This window comes from Pezoporus flaviventris, unplaced genomic scaffold, assembly GCF_033815535.1.
Source record: "Pezoporus flaviventris isolate CSIRO_AGI_PZ_B2104156 unplaced genomic scaffold, CSIRO_AGI_Pfla_v1 ptg000007l, whole genome shotgun sequence".
NCBI lineage: Eukaryota > Metazoa > Chordata > Aves > Psittaciformes > Psittacidae > Pezoporus > Pezoporus flaviventris.
This window is the reverse complement of record NW_026892555.1, coordinates 4,982,903-5,002,550: the sequence shown is the minus strand read 5'-3', so window position 1 is coordinate 5,002,550 and position 19,648 is coordinate 4,982,903. Positions and strand designations below refer to the sequence as shown.

At 38.6% G+C, this 19,648-nt stretch overlaps 1 protein-coding gene across 2 annotated transcripts in view; it reads right to left on the bottom strand.

Annotated features, from left to right (window-relative positions):
• The window catches only part of FAM135B (family with sequence similarity 135 member B), a 192,872-nt gene that overhangs the window by 87,721 nt on the left and 85,503 nt on the right, over positions 1 to 19,648 (bottom strand). For both annotated transcript variants that reach the window (XR_009742414.1, XM_061447680.1), the window contains exon 3: positions 17,369 to 17,448. Coding sequence is in view for 1 of the 2 variants with exons in the window: in XM_061447680.1 (XP_061303664.1) it covers positions 17,369 to 17,448 (80 nt within the window). In the remaining variant the exon portion in view is untranslated. The remainder of the gene's footprint in view (positions 1 to 17,368; positions 17,449 to 19,648) is intronic.

Here is a 19,648-nt window from a genome sequence, read left to right as displayed (position 1 = left end):
AGTGCAGCTGCTCTTTTCCTCCTTGAGAACGTTGTTGAATCAATTACGATTGGGTTATTCAGAATCATAGAATCATAGGATAGTTAGGGTTGGAAAGGACCTTAAGATCATCGAGTTTCAACCCCCCTGCCATGGGCAGGGACACCTCACACTAAACCATCTCACCCAAGGCTCTGTCTAACCTGGTCTTGAACACCACCAGGGATGGAGCATTCACAGCTTTCCTGGGCAACCCATTCCAGTGCCTCACCACACTCACAGTAAAGAATTTCTTCCTTGTATCCAATCTAAACTCCCTCTGTTTAAGTTCTGGGAACTCTCTCAAAATATATGAAAAAACAATGGTTTTCAACTCAAGCCTTCAGGCTTTAAGGAGTAATCCCTGCTGGAGAAGCTTTGTTTCTTTTCTGCTACAAACTATTATGGTGTTTTGTAAGACTGACCTCTTCCAAGCTGAAGAATTTTTACCTCCATGCTGCTCCCTTTCAGTGTTGTTTTGTATACTAATGTCTACCTTGTACTCAGATTGTCACAAAACCTGCAACAAGAAGTCCCTGATCATTTGGTGAAAAAAAAAAAAGGACACTTTGATCAAGTCATCCAGTCACATGTTTTATTCATCCTTCAGCTTTTCACTTGTTTAACTCAACCTTTGCTCTTTTAAATGAAGGATGATGCTGCTGTCCCTTTGGTCTATATTCAACAGTATTTAAAGTGTGATATCAAAATAAGGCTCCTTCAATGTGAGGTTTGGGTCAGAGGAGAATAAGGTTTTCAGTGATCTGTAAAGTATGTGAGCCCTATGACTAATCCCCATGGAAGCATTGCTCCTTCTTGAATTCATTTAGGGAAATAGGATGGAATTTGATAATTACTTGCTTGTACAAAAGCACCACCAACATATTGTTTATCCTTTCCCTAGTGATGGATCAGCCACTTGAATCAAAAGATTAAGTGAATCCAAACTTCTTTGCAGGAATAGGTTGGCTACCTCAGATGTCTGCATTCCCCTTTTTCTCCAGGCTGCTAATAGACATAAAGACTTTAAGAATAAGGAAAAGGTTTTATCCTCTTTATCCATGATTATATTCTACATCACAGCTCACGTTATGGAGCACAGATTTAGTCTATGGTGATCACACTATGAAACAGAAGTATCTCTTCCCATACTTCCCTGAGTTTGTACTCACCATTTTCACTGTATGAGCATAGTCATCAGGCTTTTGTTTTCAATCACTCTGCAAGCAACCTCACAGACACAGGCAAATGCTAAATTCAGTTCAATTCACTTGTGTTTGCATTAATTGGCTGGTTAATGTGAAATGTATCCCATAAGACCACCCACATTGTGCAACTGAACACTTTGTCAGGGAGTACACTTTGTTGAAGATGCTCATCACTAATGAGCCTCAGATTCCTTCCTTGCATAAGCAAATTTCCCATTCCACATAGCAATTATGTAAATGAAGGTAAAATTCCTGATAACTTCCACTGATTCCTCTCAGTTCATGATTAAAAAGATGAAAAACATTAAATAACTTTCAGTCTCGGGAAAGAGCTGGATACCCAAACTAAAAAAATAGGGGTTTTTGAAAGATATTTTTACATGGGCTTTCCTCTTTACCCAAAAAAAGACAACAGTAAATGGATGAAAACCCACCTCCAGATGATATTGTTCAAAGTTAACTTCATTGTGTTGTCACTCAATTTCCTGTTGCAGTTAAGTACTGCCAAAACCAAGCACTGTGCAATATAAACAGTGAGCAACATTCTAGATTAAATCTATTTGATATGACATGAAAGCCTTCCAGTTGTTCGCATAATTTAGAGGCAGTCCATTACATGAACATTTTTGTGGCCTTCACCACATCCTCACAGTGAGTTCTTCACCTGCTTTATCCCTCACAGTGCTGATTGTAGATACTGTTCACCCATTTACAGGTGAGAACCTGAGGCAGAACATGGCTTAGGCTCTTCTCCTGAGGAGTATTCAATGTAAGCCAATGTAAATTGGGTCTTTGAGGGACTTTGAAGATCTGAATCTAAGTGTCTTGTCTAACAGTGTAGAGAAAGCCTTTTGGAGAGTAGGAAATTGCAGCCAGATCTCACAGTTTAGTGGCAGTCTAGACTCCCTATTCTTTCTCTTCCTAATATTGTAGAAATATTTGTTACTGGAAATCAAAAGAGGCAAAAATTTGCAGTTTAATTTGGTTTTATTAAAACCTAAAATGAAATTCTGAAAAATTAAAAAAAATATAAATCCCCAATTTCCTATTATGATCCACAAACAAATGAAATTCATTATAGAAACATAGATCTCTGCTTTTGTTTCCTGTGTCTAGCACTAGTATGAAAGCACATGGTAATTGCTTGGATCCTGTCAGAGGTCCTTTATAGGCTTTTATAATCTAAATCTTGGGACTCTGAGCTCAGATGAGTGTAATTTCAATCAAATATTATTGTTTATTTTAACACAGAGATCCTTATTGTTTTACTTCTTCAAGAGATTTTTTAATCTCCCACTGTCCTGGGTTCAGCAGTAGCAGTCATGTTTCTTCTTCTTGGTAGCTGGTGCATTGCTGTGTTTTGACTTTCAGCCTGGGAACAGAACTGATAGTGATGTTTTGGTTTGGCCAAGGACTTTGTGAGGCTCATGCTCTGCCAGGGAGGAGGGGAAGCCAGGAGGAAGCAGAGACAGGACACCTGACCCAAACTGACCAAAGAGGTATTCCATACCACAGCACGTCATGCCCTGGATGTAACTGGGAGTTAGCCGGAAGGGCTGGGAGACTGCAGGGTTGGAGGAGGTATGGGTCGATGCTTGGTCGGGCTGAGGGGGGGGCAAGTTATCGGTCGGCTGGTGCTGAGGTGTTGTACTCTCTTCCCTTGTTATTTCCTTTATCATTATTATCATTGGTGGTAGCAGTAGTGATTTGTGTTATACCTTAGTTACTAAACTGTTCTTATCTCAACCCGTGGGAGTTGCATTCTTTTCGATTCTCCTCTCCGCCCCTCCCGGAGTAGGGGGAGGGCAAGAAAGGGGGGAAAGTGAGTGAACGAGTTACCTGACGACACCCACAAATATAACAGCTACATTATTAGTGGTCAAATGGTGTTCATAGAATCATAGAATGGTTTGGCTTGGAAAGGATCATCTTAAAGTCATCCAGTTCCAACCCCTTATCATGGGCAGGGAACCTCACACTAGACCATGTTACCCAAGTCTCTGTCCAAGCTCGCCTTGAACACCTCCAGGGATGGAGAATTTACCACTTCTCTGGGCAACCTGTTCCAGTGCCTCACCACCCTCACAATAAAGAACTTCTTCCATATACCTAACCTGAACTTCCCCTGTTGAAGTTTGAACCCATTACCCCTTGTACTGTCATTACAGTCCCTGATAAAGAGTCCCTCTGCAGTATCCTTATAGGCCCCCTTCAGATACTGGAAGGCTGCTATGAGGTCTCCACGCAGCCTTCTCTTCACCGGGCTGAAGAACCCCAACTTTCAGCCTATCTTCATATGGAAGGTGCTCCAGCCCCTGATCATCCTCGTAGTTTCCTCTGGACTTGTTCCAACAGCTCCATATCCTTCTTATGTTGAGGACACCAGAACTACACACAGTGCTCCAAGTGAGGTCTCACCAGAGCAGAAGAGAGGGACAGCATCACCTCCTTCGACCTGCTGGTCACACTTCTTCTGATGTAGCCCAGGATATGATAGGTGTTATTACACTATTTCCTACTACTTAAAAGGAAGGGAATTAAACTTTGATATTTCTGAGTAGGTCACATGGTGAAAACTCAAATTCTAACTTCCACATACTACTTAGAATAGAGCCTACTGATGAGGCTTCCTAGATCCAAATTAGTCCAGGACTACCACCCAGTTGCAACCACTAGTCCTGAATAAAACTTTCAAGACAGGATCTGTCACTTCTCATTTTTGTCACAGAAAAGGCAAACAACTAATTTAAGTTGCTTTTTTTCTTATGACCAGTTAAGAGAAATTAAGACCTAATGGCAGAAAAAAAGCTTATAACCTAAAATTCATGCTTCAGTTATGTGGAATTAAGTCCCTCCAGTGTTATGTATGAAGGAAACTTGTGCTATAATATTAGACTACTCAATGTGACTCTGAGACTACTCAAGTCTATAATTAATATTAAGACCATGTGAGAAACTCCCTTTTCTCTTCCTGAGACTGTTAGTTGAAGTACAATGCCAAGACCAGAATAGATGGAAGAGATGATTCAACTATATCAGGGGTAAGGTAGAAACTGTAGACATAAGCAAAACTCAAATCCAAAACAAAGTGCTATGTGATATATATTTATCTAAGTGGTTTTTAAAGATAAGAGATATAGATGGATAGACATAAACAGACAAATCCAGGAAGTCATAGGTGATATTAGTCACCATGTGTGGAAGTACTCTCAGCACAACTTTAGGGTACACTTGCATAAGGCCTTCACCTTCACAGCAGTGGCATTACTGTTTGGAAACATCATACTAGTCAGTGGAAAGACAGGAGGTTTAGGGAGAGTTGCATTGAAATACCTCACTTAGCATTTCCAATTATTTCCATGCATAAAACTTGACCTCCAGTTATACTTTTTTCCAGCTCCTGAATTGCAGAAAGAACACAGGATTTTTGGCCTATAACTGTGCATACTTTGGGTAGCTTTTTTTGGTGAAAATTACTTAAAGAAACCTGACATTATAGAATCATAGAATCACAGACTGTTTAGAGAAACTACCTTAAAATCCCCTAGTTCTAACCCCCTGTAATGGGCAGGGACACCTCCCACTAGACCAGGTTGCTCAAAGCTCCATCCAACCTGGCCTTGAACACTGACACAATACCGATGACTACACAATAGAGCATGCTGCACATACACCTGAGATAAAAGGCAGCAAGCCTCTATCAGAGCAAGAGCCAGGATGAATAATGTACAATGTGCTGACGAAGGAACTTTCATCAGGAATATGTTGCTCTCAGGAGGCAAGTTATTTTAGGGAAAGTGTTGTATTAGGTCACAGAATGTACCAGGTCAGAGCTATGCTAAAGATATTCAATATGTTTTTGTGCTTCACAGTACAGACACAAACTCTTATTTTGCCTCACAAGAACTTGGCCTTAAATCTGAGTTAACTCGCAGTCTCAAGGCATGCTGAGATGTGCAGATGAAAAGTGCTTTTCTGAAGTGGTAAGACCTGGTAGCTGTTGCTGAATAAATACCAAAACTCATTAACCAATGTATCTGAGGTACTTATAATGAAATAGTTCTTTTTCCCCACATTTTTCATCGGTTTCCCCTGCTGCTTCTGAAGACATAGATATGTGTCTTCTCCATATACATTGTAGGTATTAATCTTGATAAGCATATAAAATAAGTAGGTGTGGGGAGTGAAGGTGATAAGATTTGCACGAAAAAGAGTTTGGGAAAGAGCTCTGAGGCCTTGGTGCTTGACAAGCCCTGGGGCTGTGAGCTGGACCGTTGAAGGACAGAGAAGGTAAATCAGCAAGCCTTGGGAGGATGGGCCAGGATGTAGTTGTGACAGGAATCTCAGTTGGAGGGCAGAGGATGTAGGGGTTGTGAGAGTGTCTGCAACATTGTGATTGGACTATTTACCTGGAGAGTTTCACAGTGGGCAGTGGGATTGAACGTTGTATGTATGTGCAGGTTGGGAAAGTACCGAAAAAGGGGATAAAAAGAGCTTGGTGGTAATAAACGAGGATTTGAGTCTCTGCATCAACTTGAGTCCGTGTCGTGAAATGCTGCAAGTAGGTTTCTAGTTTCCTTTGTGCGTAATTAAAACCCCAGATAGACACTCCTCCACTTCCTTACTGTGCCACCTACACTGGAGTGCTGAGGGCCAGCACCTTCCACCAAACTAACCTTTGTTTCTTGCCATGAAGGACTATGGAACTGGTGACACTACAGAGCCACTGGCTGTATTCAGATGATGAAAAACAGAAGCTGGTCCATTCTGCAGATTTTCTAAATGCATATTAGTTATTTCTGGCAGGTTAATGTATAGAGATGTGGGACAAATGTTTTAATGAGCAGAATTATGCTCTTAATTTTGGATGTGGTACAGCAGCTATGATGATGTTGCAGCATACTTCCATTTAGGACACAATCCATATTCAAAAACCTCCCACCTAGAAGAAAAGTCAGTGGTTTTAATTACGTTAACAGACTCCCAGATTACTGTTACTACAACTCATTATGCAGTGTGTGGTAGAAATAGTAGGTCAAACATTTGCCTCTTTGGATCCACTGTATTACTCTCAAAAATGTGAACCACCCAAAGTTTCAAGACCGTAAATAATACTGTGCTCTCCTACATTGTCACATACCCAAAAATATCAAAGTTCCTTTTATTAAGTAATTAAGTTTCACAATAACCTTATGATACAGATACAATTAACCCCATTACACATATGGGGAAATTAAAACAGAAGGAAGCTGACTACTCAAGATCAGAGCTGGAAAAATGAGCCCAGACATCATAGGAATTAAGGACCAGTAAATCTTCCTGGATCCTCACAAATAAGCCAACTATCATATACCATATAGGGACATTTATAACTTCAGCACAGCTCAATGCTACAGACAGTCGGGGGGGTGTATCTGTTAAGCTCTGTCCTGAGGTTTTGTTTCTTGTTTTGACTGGCTTGAGTGTCTACATTGGATGTGGGGCACTGGGTATATCCATTGGTTACCATCCGTATCTGCCATAATTTAATTTCTGTGTCCTTTCTTTGTTTAACCAATTGAAATGTCAGTAACACAAGGTTCTTCTCTACACTATACTTCCAGCTGAGTTCCTCTTGTAAAAGAACCAAATGCTGAAGTTTCTTCGAACTAAATATGAGTAACACGATTTCATGACTCCTCCTTAACCTTTTGTCAAAGAGAGAATAAGAACAGGCTTTGTAGGCAGCAAACGGTTCAAGGCTGCTGTTCAAAGCAGATTCACTCTCCATACAAACAGGTGCTGGCAAGCGAAGTCTAAAGCAAAACCAGCATTTTCACACTGAGACATATGGTCCAATGCCAAAACTGATCAGTGCATCTTGGACACTGCTGTAGTAGGTTGCTAGGTACTGCTGGACAAGCTGCCTACAGCACGTTTCAAAGGCCCTGCTGCAGATGGGAGACAGAGTTATGAGAGGACCTACTCAGTATGACCTTCCTTTAAGGGCAGTACACACATAATCAGTGAGAAAGCGATTTGACACTAGGCATGAATTTATATCATTACACACATCCCATCTGTGCCACATACCATCACACACATACCATCCCAACCCAGCTTTAGATCAAAATGAAATGTAAACATTTAAAGAGCAATCTCAGTCCAGCAAAAGTGCTCATACCTAAATGGACCGATTTATTCATTCATTTCTTCTCACACTTAATGGATATATAAGGCAACTGTAAGAACAAAATTGACATTGCTGCATTCAAATCCATACTCTTTGTTCATGCTGGTCATGATAATTCATACTAAAAATTGTAGAATGAGAGGATGGTTTGGGATGGAATGGATCTTTGAAGTTCACCTAGTTCCAAAACCCCCTGCTGTGGACAAGGACATCTTTCACTAGATTATGTTGATCAAAGCCCTATTCAACAGATTGAATCTGATTTTCCGTAGTTTCTTTCAGCAGTAAACATAATGCAAAGAAGATGAAGGCTAACTAAAACTACAAGAGAAGGAGACATCAGATGTCTCTAATTACAGCTGCTAGAAAGGCAATGGCTGTTCCTCTTGTTTCTACTATAAAAAGTTATCAACAGAAAGAAGGGTAATCCTTTCTCTCAAGTGGAAATGAAAACAACAACAAAAAAGACAAACCAAACCCCAGAGCAACGCCCCCAAAACACCCTTTTCTCTTAAAAATAAACATTGAACATCCTTCTACAAAGTTATGCCACAGTTCAAACACCAGAACTGTGCTTTGTGCACAAAACACTAGCTAAAGTTCAATGGCTTAGGTTCAGAGGGTATCAGACTAGCTATAAAAAGGATCCTCTCTGAACAGAAAAGAATCTATGAAAAAAATCCCAGAACTTTTCCCTCTCATTGTGGCATCATTATTCTACTTGGGACATCAGTTTTCTATTGGTGGGAGATTTTCAATCACCAGCTAGAGGGTATAGCTCTATAGTTATTTGGATTCTTGTTGTTTATCCTACATATTTGAAGGTTATGATGTTATGCATGTATTTGCATCTTTGAAGCAGTACCATCTTTTACAGATAAGACAGACACAAGGACACACAGTTTGTCCTGCTCTCTGTGTTTCCTGTTTTAATCTGTAGGCCCCAGGATTTTTCAGAGCAGCCCCTGTCAGTGTTATCGATGGGAAACTAAACCAACCAGCACTCCTTGGCTAGAATAGTAATTTAAGCAAACTCTTCTGAAAGGTGCACATGTACACTTGAATGCACAGAAAATTCTCTCATTTTTTCTAAGTTATGGTCATGTCTAATGCACAATATTATGCTTCAGAGCTACTGACCACAAAGTAAGGTCCTAGAGATCTGTTAATAGCTGAACCAAAAGGTCAGTTTTTGGTCCACCAAAATTAAAGCCTGGTTTTTATTTCCCAGTATATTCTTTGTCCATCAATCTCCATCTATGGTCCATTTATTCTTCGCTCATCTATGGTGAAAATGCAATCATAGTTTTAGTCTTACAAAATATAAACAAACTACATCACTTCCACGTTTTCCTTTTCAATTAATAAATCATTTTGCCATTCCAAAAGGAAAGTCTTTTTTTTTCCTGTTAATAAAGAAAATAATAAGAAAGTTGTTCCCTCACTGAAGTCATCTCCTAGCTCTTTTATTTTTATCCTGAGAAACCATTTGGAAGCATTATGCAAAACGTGAATCAAGTTATTATCTTTGATTATTTGCTGGGAAAGACAAGGGTACCATTTGCTCTCTGTTGACCTTGTCACCTTTCCTACTTTTCACTGTTACGTGCCTAATTTGCACAGACACATGAAGGCACAAAGTGAAATCACAGCCTTTTTATGCCAGCTCATTTACAAGTACAATAGGAATGCCTCCCTCTGCAAAAGTTCCTGTAACTTTTTTTATAGTAAACGGACAGAAATAGGTGTGATTCAACTCGTCTTAAAATAGACATGTTAAATTACTCCCTCAAATTACTTTTTTCTCTCCTTTGACTATAAAGAGAGACTGATTTGCTTAGGTGGAGACACCCACAGCATAGACATCAGAAGTTAGATAAGATGATTTTTATCCTTAGTCACAGGTTTACAGGGCTTCTTCCATTTTACAGCTATAACTCAGGCTACTTATGATTTATTGCCTGCCCTTAGAATACAGCCTAACACATCATTACAAGACAACCGTTTCCTGCTAGTACAGAAAACTTGGAGAAAAAAGTTTTGTTAGAAAGCTTATATATGAATCATGTAAGATACCCTTCCCAGGAAAGAACCACTTTACCTGGAGCTGTCAAGAATATATATATATATATATATATATATATATATGTTTCAACTAATGAATATCTACTTCTTACACTGGAACTGTCATCTATAGATCTCAGAACATTTGAATCCTAATTTTTTATGATCTTCTGTGTTCCATAGTTACTAGGACATCCTGATGACCTATACTCTCAAGAAGCCATCACTCCCTGTGGCATATCTGTAATGATTTGCCTAGCAGAACATTGGGAAATAATCCACCATCTGTAAGTATTTTTAAAGACAAGCTTAGAGATACTTGTGGTCCCCATTCAAAAATAGAGCTGCACCTTCCTGAAACTATAGCCATTTAGTTAATACTACTTAAGACCCCAGTGTCTTTCAGCTCAGATGACTGGTGTGACATTTTATCCATCACCTCAACTGGGTAGCAAAACCTTCAATCCAGAATGACCTGCTAAATCTGAAGGTAAAACTATGAAGAGGCTGATGTGACCAAGAATGTCATCTTGGTCAAACAAGCTTCTTACTTGAATCCTCTAACACATGGCTACAGTTATGCTGCATGCTAAACATGGTTTAAAGGTGGGCTTGACAATGTTGGGTTTATAATAGGACTCAATGATTTTAAAGGTCTTTTTCAACCTAAAACTATCCTATGATTGTATGAAACACTCAGTTGTGAGTCTGCTTTTTTCTTAACTAACATAAATGCAGCATAGTAACATCTTCTGCAGAGTTTTCTGGTGTTTTTATAGACCTCTATTCTGTATGTTGTGTTCCCTCTGCTACCCAGAGGGGATATGAGGTTATTACAGCTGTCAGTTGCTCATTACTCTCCCAAGTTCACAGTGAATTCAGGAGAAGCAGGACAAAGTTTCAGGTTTATCTGTTATATCTGTAGAAAGACAATATACCTGTTATTCAGTCTTAGCACTAAATCTGCTCTTCCATTCCTGCAGGTACTTGGAGCTCACAGGAATTTATAACTCCCATGAACTGCTAAGGTAAACCTATTCTGGTTTGATGACAGATTTGAAAGAGCTTTGCTGGTAAAACAGGGTTGTCTCATGCATAGAATTATGAGTACATTTTGTGGCTTTGCCTCCTGTGTTCTATACAAAATTGATATATACTAGTTCTAACAGCTGACTGCAAAGATTTTAACAATTTGTCACAAGCTATATGTTTTATAATGTAACTGCACTTTTTTTGGCACTCAGTGAACAAGAAATATTGTAACTTATTGCAGATTTGAAGCTCTGTTAGGTTATTTAGTTGGCCCATTTTGACATTCCAGTTTCAGAGTTATCTTTCTGCTGAAACTTTAGTGTTATAGGCTAAAGAAAAAAGAAAAAGAAAAAAAAAAGACTGAAGCAATACAAATGATCAGTGACTTCTGAAAATGCAGACTCTAAAGGCAACGAATCAGGGCTGAACCTGCCACATTTATCTACATGCGCTGAGTTCTATATCTGTTTTTTAGAAGGCTTGAAAACTCGGTTACTGAAGTCTGATAAATACACATTCTTTAGCAAAGGAGTACTCATGCAGACACTCCATTTTTACAATTGAGCTAAAATCAGCCTGCTTTGAAAGTGCAAAGACAACATTTTTTAGGCACAAACTCTTTCAATGCATCATCATTTTCCTATTTAAATGTTTGAAATGACTTGTTTTAGTTTTGAAAAACTATGTTTAGCATATACATATTTAGAATAAATGCAGATGTTATATTTAGTTTAAATAAATTCTAAAGAAGACAAAGTTCAGAAATGTTTTCTCTCTCAGCGTGACTTTTGATTAAAGCTGCACATTTTTTGAGATGAATCCTGTACCTTAACCTTGCCTTTTGGCATTTTGAATTAGCCTCATGGAAAGAATTACATAAAACTACCTCTCCACCAATACTTAGATTCAGTGATGATAAAAAGCAAGATGTGCTATTAATTTCCTTGTATGAAAGACCCTAACATAAGTACAGTAGCTTATCACTGTATTGCTCTATAAGCTAATGACTTTCTCAGACACACTGAAATACGAGATGATGGAATAGCTACCCCACTTCAGCAATAAGTTTTGTCTTTGCTTTCTCAAATACATAATGTTTTGTCAAAATAAACATAATCTATGCTTTTTGTATTGTTTATATATTTTTCCAAATTCATTACCTGTTCCCTAAGAACCTTGTTCAGTTAGAGAATTCATGTCTGAAAATAATCTTGTGCTTTGGAAACTTAAGTGAGCAAATACCCATTTGTTTTGTTACCTAACTCTGTAGCTGACACTATATATTTATTCCAAAGATTAATTCAGATGAGAGAATTGCCTGAGTAAAGTATGGAACAGCACAGTAGGACACCACTTATTTTTTTCAGCAGTGCATTGCAGGAGGAAACAGTTGTCTGGATGCAATTCACCTCCTGAATTAGTGTAAATTACAAGACTGAACTGTACATTAGACTGAAGGCAGCAAGGATCACTGTGTGGGGAAATCAAAAACATGCAAGTAAACCTGTAAAAGAAGAGAGCTCTGTGAAGGCGAAACCATACTGGAATGATAGGTCTGAAAAAGCTGTATGGCCTATTTAACTACAGAGATGAAGGTCATTTTTGGCCTCAAGCAGCAGAAACACTGCATTGGAGCACTGCTTCTGAACAACTGGACTCTGTTTCTGCCAGACCTTCAGGTGGCCACTGATGACAGGTTTGTGTCTCAGACTGACTGCCTAGAGGAAGAGACTTGTGGCACATGTTGGTGCTTACAGGTCTTTCAGAGTTCTTGCCTCCTCCACTGACAAGGTCTCAATTTTGAGCTGTGATGCTGCTCTGCATCTCCAAAACCATTGCTTAACCCCACTGCCATCTGCATGGTCTGCCCAAGCTTCTGGAGGGGAGAAACAAAGGTGTCCTGCACAGTTCAGGGTCTGCAATGGAAAATCTCCCAGCCACAAATACGTATTTTCAGCTTCCATTCCTTTGGCCTATGAAAAAGCCTTGACTGGAAGAAGTCTGGGACATACACACAGAAGTAACACATCAGTCAGAGATATCTTCGGTTTACTGCTTTTCATCTTTTTCTTTGGTTCCATTCTTCTTCTCTCTTGGAATATCATAGAATAGGCATTCCAAGAAAGAATACTTGAATTGTGGATTAACAATTCTTAAAATGCCTGACCATCTTGTATAATCTCACAGCTAATGAGGTTCCCTAAGACAACTCATCTCTAAACTTCTCTCACAGTAAGGTCCTCTCTAGATATAATTTGTATTTGACAGGTATGTTTTATTTTATACATAAAATGCATATTTGTTTTCAGATTACTTTAATAATCTTTTAAAAGAAACTCATGGGTTTGTAAAAGCATGAATCTCTCCCCTTCCCTTCCCCCCTTTTCTCATACTTCAAAAGCAATAAACTTGTCCTCACTTAATGTAAGCAGAAATTACCTTTCCAAAAGTTATTGAAACTAATGACTGCAATTTCTTACTGTTTCACAAGATTGGGTCTCTTTCTTCTTGCTCTAATGAGCAACTAACTGCAAATGCTTGTTTTGACTAAGTCAAGAATCCATTTACAATAAAAGTTTTTTCTTGAATCATCTTAGTAGAATTCCTTCACCAGGAACTTCTTTGAGATATTGAAACGCTCCCTAATAGAGACTAGAATCACTAATTGTTCCATAAAAACAAGCACAAAGCATTAAGGCAGATATCACAAATACAAATAGCCCCTTAAATTAGGCCTTAGGTGCAAGGTAGCCACAGATCAACATTTAATTTATAAGAGAAGGCAGACACAGGCTACTGCGTTATTCTTTGTTTTCTCCTACTTTCCTATGTCACAATTTTAAATTATGCTATTTTTTTCTTGTCACTTAATGTCAAATAATTTCATTTTATGAAAAATCATCAAACTACGTGCACATGAAGCACCTCTACATCACCAGTCAAAAGAGTTAATGTGTAATAGCAGTCATCGGTACCTTTTCTTGACTTGTCTGGAACACATATTGCATCTTATCTCCCCAGACTTATATGAGATATATTAAGGAAGATCCGCATTCCTCAGCTGTCATTGGCTTTCTGTACTTCTAGACAATAACCCAATTTAATTGACTAGAATGAGATGGAGCACTGCTACAATCTAATAAGGAATAAACTGGCAGGTAATATTTTTTCTTAAATACTTCATACTGCTTGTAATTAGATTCTCTGGCCAAGTTTTCAGAAATATTTGTCTGTTTGAAAAGTTTTGAAAACTGACAATGTGGTACATCTGGATGAGAGAAACAGAAGAAATCTGAACACAAATCAAAGTCCTAAGTAATTTCTTTAGTTAATATTCACCACCAAAACAGTTTCCTTGGCCTGTAAGGTAAACAGCTAGGCAAGCAGATGGGCAAGCAGCTTTCCATGGTTGCAGTACGTGAGAATGAGGCATAGTTGGTCTAAAACCAGAACGTTTAAAAAAAAACCTGACTGCAACTTCCACTAATAAAGAATAATTCTCTCTCAGCAGCAATGCTTCCAGGAGGTGTGTAGATTAGTGTGAAACACTGCAGAGGAAATGAAAATGTGTACTTTTCCAGAGATTTGACTTAGTTGGCATCTTCAACCGTGTAATCTACCCTCATATTCTTTATAGATACGCTGCTAAGATTTATCTCATGCATACCATCTTCCTTAAGTAATTCTCATTTATACTGCTTTCCTGGTCTCCACCATTTCCCATTCTTTCAGGTGGGGTAGGAAATCAATTTAAAACAGCTAATCGTAACTATTTCTGACCAGTGTTATTCTCGCAGTGTTTTAATCAGTGACTTTTAATCAATGGGTTAACTTTAAAATAAAAATATTTTAAAGATATGTTTTTAAGGTCCTGAACTCTTTTATCTAGTCTCTATAACCTGGAAATCAGTGAATCATAACTTCCATGAATTCTAAAAACAGTTCCAAAATATAGGACAGCTGAAAACTGAAAACTTACTTAAGGCACTTAGTGGATAATAAAACAACTCAACCAATGAGATAATTATACAAATGTGCAACCGTGAGGTGTGCAACTGTGAGGTGGCATATTCTCTTTCCCTGTTCCTTTAGCTGTTTGTGCTTAATTCATGTAGATTCAGCCCACCATATGCTGCAGGTGGACACCATCACATGGTGGCATATGTAAAAGTCCCATAAATTCACTCAAGAAGGCCTTGCTGGCATTTAGTTTTAAGATATGTCTGCATTTGCTCAGCCCTGCAGAACCAATGCTGAGGCCAATGGTGTATGTGCTGTTATGAGATGCACAAGAACAAGTAGAGAGCATCATTGTTTCATTATAACCCAAAAGCAGGCTGCATCAGTCATGACATCTATTCAAAGACAGGAAGCTAAAGGTCATGAGGGGTTTAAAACCTGAATGAGAGCAATTAAAGACTTTGCAGGACAAGCCTCATTCTTTCTCTTCTTTTAATTGTTGAGAAAGTCTTTAGGAAAGCTACCTTGCTAAAAATGTGTAGTAGTATGAATGAAATGTATATATTTTTATGAATATATATATGAGTGTACATATGTACAGCATACATATGTTCAGGCAACCTGACTCAATATAAGCTAATGTCAGCCTTGATGAACTAAAGGACCAAATCAGAGGAGATACTGGGCTCCAGAATGACTTCCCTTTGCTTCAGCTGTAGCACATAGCCCATTCTTTTCTCACAATGTAGACAGAATACTTCCAACATGTGGACCCTGTAATAGGTTGTCAAGGCCTCCTGTATACCCTGTTGGTCCTGCGTCATAGATGGAGTCTTTGCTAGGCAGATTTGGCTGGCAACCACCAATACAACGAAAGGGTTTGGCCTCTGTTTTTGAAAGCATCTAGTAGGAAGCAAACATTGCTAATGCTGTCAGTTCCCATGGGTTTATCATAAATCCCGCAATATTTAATGAAAAAGCCACATGTAGTGGAAGATAAATACTATCTCTTTATTTTATATATTTCCATATTTTATATATTTTATTACTATCTATATTCACAGATATTACTTTATAAAATTACATAATTGTTTTCAAAATATCTTCCAGTTCTTATAGATGAACCCTATGAACCTGAAAAGGAAAATATAGAAAATACTTCCTTTAAACCTAAGTCATGAATCCCACCTATTTTGCATTCATTCTCATTGCTGAGGAAGGAGTTTATTCACTATTTTATAACACCCTTGTTTTGTTGCAGTACAACTTTAATAGGTGTGTCTTCCTGAAACATGCACAACAATTCAATTAGTTCCATCCCAGCTATCTCCATACTGAGAAAGATCAGTGGCATGAGAACCAAAAGAACGTTATTGCGTGTTTGCCTTCAAGTTCAGACCCATTAAATGACTCTTGCAGACCTATGAAATCAATTAGGAAGTACTTGTGAAAATAGCCAAGGAAAAACTGTTTAAACCCTTAACAGCTTAAATATCCACGTCTTGATGCCCTATAAAGCTATTAGGCTTGAGTCTGGATTGCATTAGCACTATGAAAGTCAGTTGCTAATTCTGTAACCACACAGCCTCTCTTGCCTCTCTCCTGCCCATGCTTTTACATAAGTTGCTTTTAACTGGGGTGAAAGAAGAGGAGACACTTAAGAAAATACTAATCTGAATGAAAAGTAAACAGAGAAAGTCATTGAGTTTCTTCCTTAAATAATGCAGCCATGCCTGGTTCAATGCAGAATATGAGTAGTTTGGGGGGGTTTACTGCAGGTTCTTGAGGGTTTTTTTACCCATAGAATGTAGAATTGCAGCTATCTTCATACTGGGAGTATTCCATTAGTTCAAGAATAGTTATGCCAGAAACTACTGTAATTTGAGGACATTTCCAGAGAGCAAAGGAACTCCAGGGGATTCTGGATATGCCAAGGGTGAATTATACTGGAAGGTGATGAAAAATAATTTTCTTTCTTCTTTGGAGATTTTCATACGAAGAGGTTTTCCAAACCTGGACTACATTATGTATTTATTTCCTAAAGATATTTCTTTATTCGAATTCTGAGTCTGGGAAATCTTTTCAGGTGATTTCTTCATATTTTTGTACAAATTTTTACATTTTATACAAATATAATTTGTCTAATCATTTTGCATTTATATGTATCTTTGTATTAGAATGCCTTTTCATTGAACCAGACTTCCAGACTGAAAAGTACATTTTGCTCAAGAACCTGTAATCCACAGAACAATATTAAACTGGAAAATTCTCAAATTTAAGAATTAAAATCCCCAAAGTTCAGGAACTCATTAATCCTGCACTACATTTGTGTTTCCTCTATGCATAATATTGAGTCAAAAGGACTCTTGTAGTTATTCTCTAAAAGCTGTTGTTAATATTGTGCATTGGATTTATGTAGCAAGGTTTTGGTAGAAGGGAGGCTGCAGGGGTTTCTTCTGTAAGAAGCAGCCAGAAGCTTCCCCCATATCCAGTGGATCCAACACCAGCCGTCTCCAATAAAGACCCACTGATGGTCAAGTCTAAGCCCATCAGTGATAGTGGTAGCACCTCTTGGGTAACCAGCAAGGGTCAACCCACAACACACTGAAAGAATTTTCAACCAGAAATCACTTAGAATAGCAAACCAACTCTTTCCATTGTCAGAAAGGAAAGCCACATACAGGAAGGACTGCTTGCAGATAAAGCAATGAGAATTTGCTCTGCTTTTCTGATGGACACGAGCACCAAAACTCAAAGCCCAAACCCATACCAGAACAGAGAGATGAACAGCTACTAATTATGAGGGAAATACAGTTTTGGAACCAAATCCAGGCTCATTGTTCCACACACACACTCTCCCCCTCCATGCTGCCCCACCTCCAGTCATTGTCACATCTCTCTGGGACCTGCTTACCTGTCTGTCCTGCAATCGTAGCAAACAGCCTGTGGGGAAGCCTGGGTGGGATCTTCAGTCCAGCTCTTATCTGGTAATACCTGGAGGGAAAGAATTAAATATTACATGTTATAGGTGACCACTTGATTCAATCCAAAATTCTGTTAAGAACATGTCCTGGGCAATTGCACTCAAACAGGAGCGCTCAAGAGAATGGGCAGGCTCAGAAATATTGAGCCTTTTGCTTTTTAGTTTTAACTAAAGTGGGTTTGCACTGATTTTAATCAGGCCCCTCCTATTTTACAGCAGGCAGAGTGGACACAAGGGCCTGATGTGTGACTGATGAGGACAGACTGTGAAAAGCTCTTGGCTTCAAGTAGGGAAAAGAAACAGAGAGAAATATCTACAACAAAAGGCATTGAAATCAGACAAGTGGAAAAAACAAAGAGGAAACTTCTGTGGGAAAACAAGATATGTGCTCATATCTAGGAAAATTCAATTTGTACATAGTGATTATCATTCTGCTCTTCCCTCTTGAGGCTACCATATCATGAAAATGTTAGCATTAATCATATCTAAACCAGCTGTATTCTAGTTATTTGCAATCCCATAGGTAATCACTATGTTAGGTGAAAGAAGACAGAAAAGAAAACCAGCAATTTCACTGGCCTGCTACATACAGTGCAGGTTACTTTAGAACATTTGCAATTATGAGCTCAGTCTAAACAGAGTAATAAAACTCATCCCAGTCTTCCTTCATCACTACTTTCATGAATGAGAAATAGGAGGCAGTGCACAGTAAAGTACCTAATCCACTACACTGTAGATCAGGACACCTCTGCCTGTTTACAGATCTCCCACTGACCTGCTGTAACACCACATTGGTGTTATTTCTCCTTTCGCTGCCTTTTCCCCCCTACTCTTTGTTTGGTCTATTTGTTGATAAATTCCTCATATCTCACTAGTGTTTACAGATATTTTTGGCCTGATTTGTGTTTAAGACTGTAAATACAATAATGAAGTTTAAATTATAACTGTTAATATCTACTTAACACTTAAAGACATTAAGACACAAAATTATTTCTTTAGAGGACCACAACTGTATTGTGGAAATGAACAGTCAGAACACCAGTTTTCTGTGAACTGCTGTATAAACAGCTCATACAGGTTACAGTTACCAATAGTACCTTTGCTAGGGCTCTAACAGTGGATAAACCAGATCTCTGTGTCTGCTAGGTTAAAAGCTGAAGAAAGAGGTTTGATGGGGAGAAAGAGAAAACACTTTAGAGCCAATTGCACCAAGGTCCTTCACAGCTGAAAGCTCACATTACCCTACCTACTCCAACTGGTAGATCCTTGCCAACTTGGATATAATTCCAGCATGAGCTCTGACATTTTTAGGTATCTTTTTTAGGTCAGAACTTTGGCATGAAAACTCTCCACTTACGTATTAGTTTTCACAGAAGAAAATAAAAGAAATGCAGTACCTAGTTAAAAATAACAGCAATTAAACCTGAACTGCTTGATCTTTCTCTGACTTATGCCATCTTTGCACTGTTGTAAGAGCTTTTAATTAATGCAATTGCTCTTGATTTATTGCCGAGTAAGTGCAAGAATTATAGAATCAGAGAATCATAGAATAGTTACTGTTGGAAAGGACCTTAAGATCATCTAGTTCCTACCCCCCTCCTATGGACAGGGACACCTCATGCCTTAAGGGACACCTTATGCATTAAGACCCTTGGTATTCCCATTACAGTTATATGAAATGCAATTTTTTTAACTGCCAAAAGTACCTATTTGGACTATGCATACAGTATAAACTTTTTCAGATAACAGTAATGTGGAATTAAATGATTGCCACAGTGGTGTAATGGGACACTCAGTACGGAGATATGTTTTACTACATGCCCATTCCACTAGACTTATAGCTGTTTCAGATTTGCTGTATAAGACTGTGGTGGGTTTTCCTTGACTAAGGGCCAAATTCCCACCCACGTGGTCTCTCACTCCCCTAATAAATAGGACAGCAGGAGAAAATAGGATGAAAAAGAGAATGAGATAAAGCAGGGAGATCACTCACCAGTTACTATCACAGGCAAAAAAGACTCAGTTTGGGGAAAATTAATGTAATTTATTCACAACTGGGTAGAAAGAAACAAAATCAAACACTGAAACAACACCTCCCCACACACCACCCTCTTCTTTCCAGGCTCACCTTAACTCTTTCTAACACCTCTCTTCCCAAGCAGCACAGGAGAATGGGGATGGGAATTAACAGTCATTCCATAACAGCCCCTC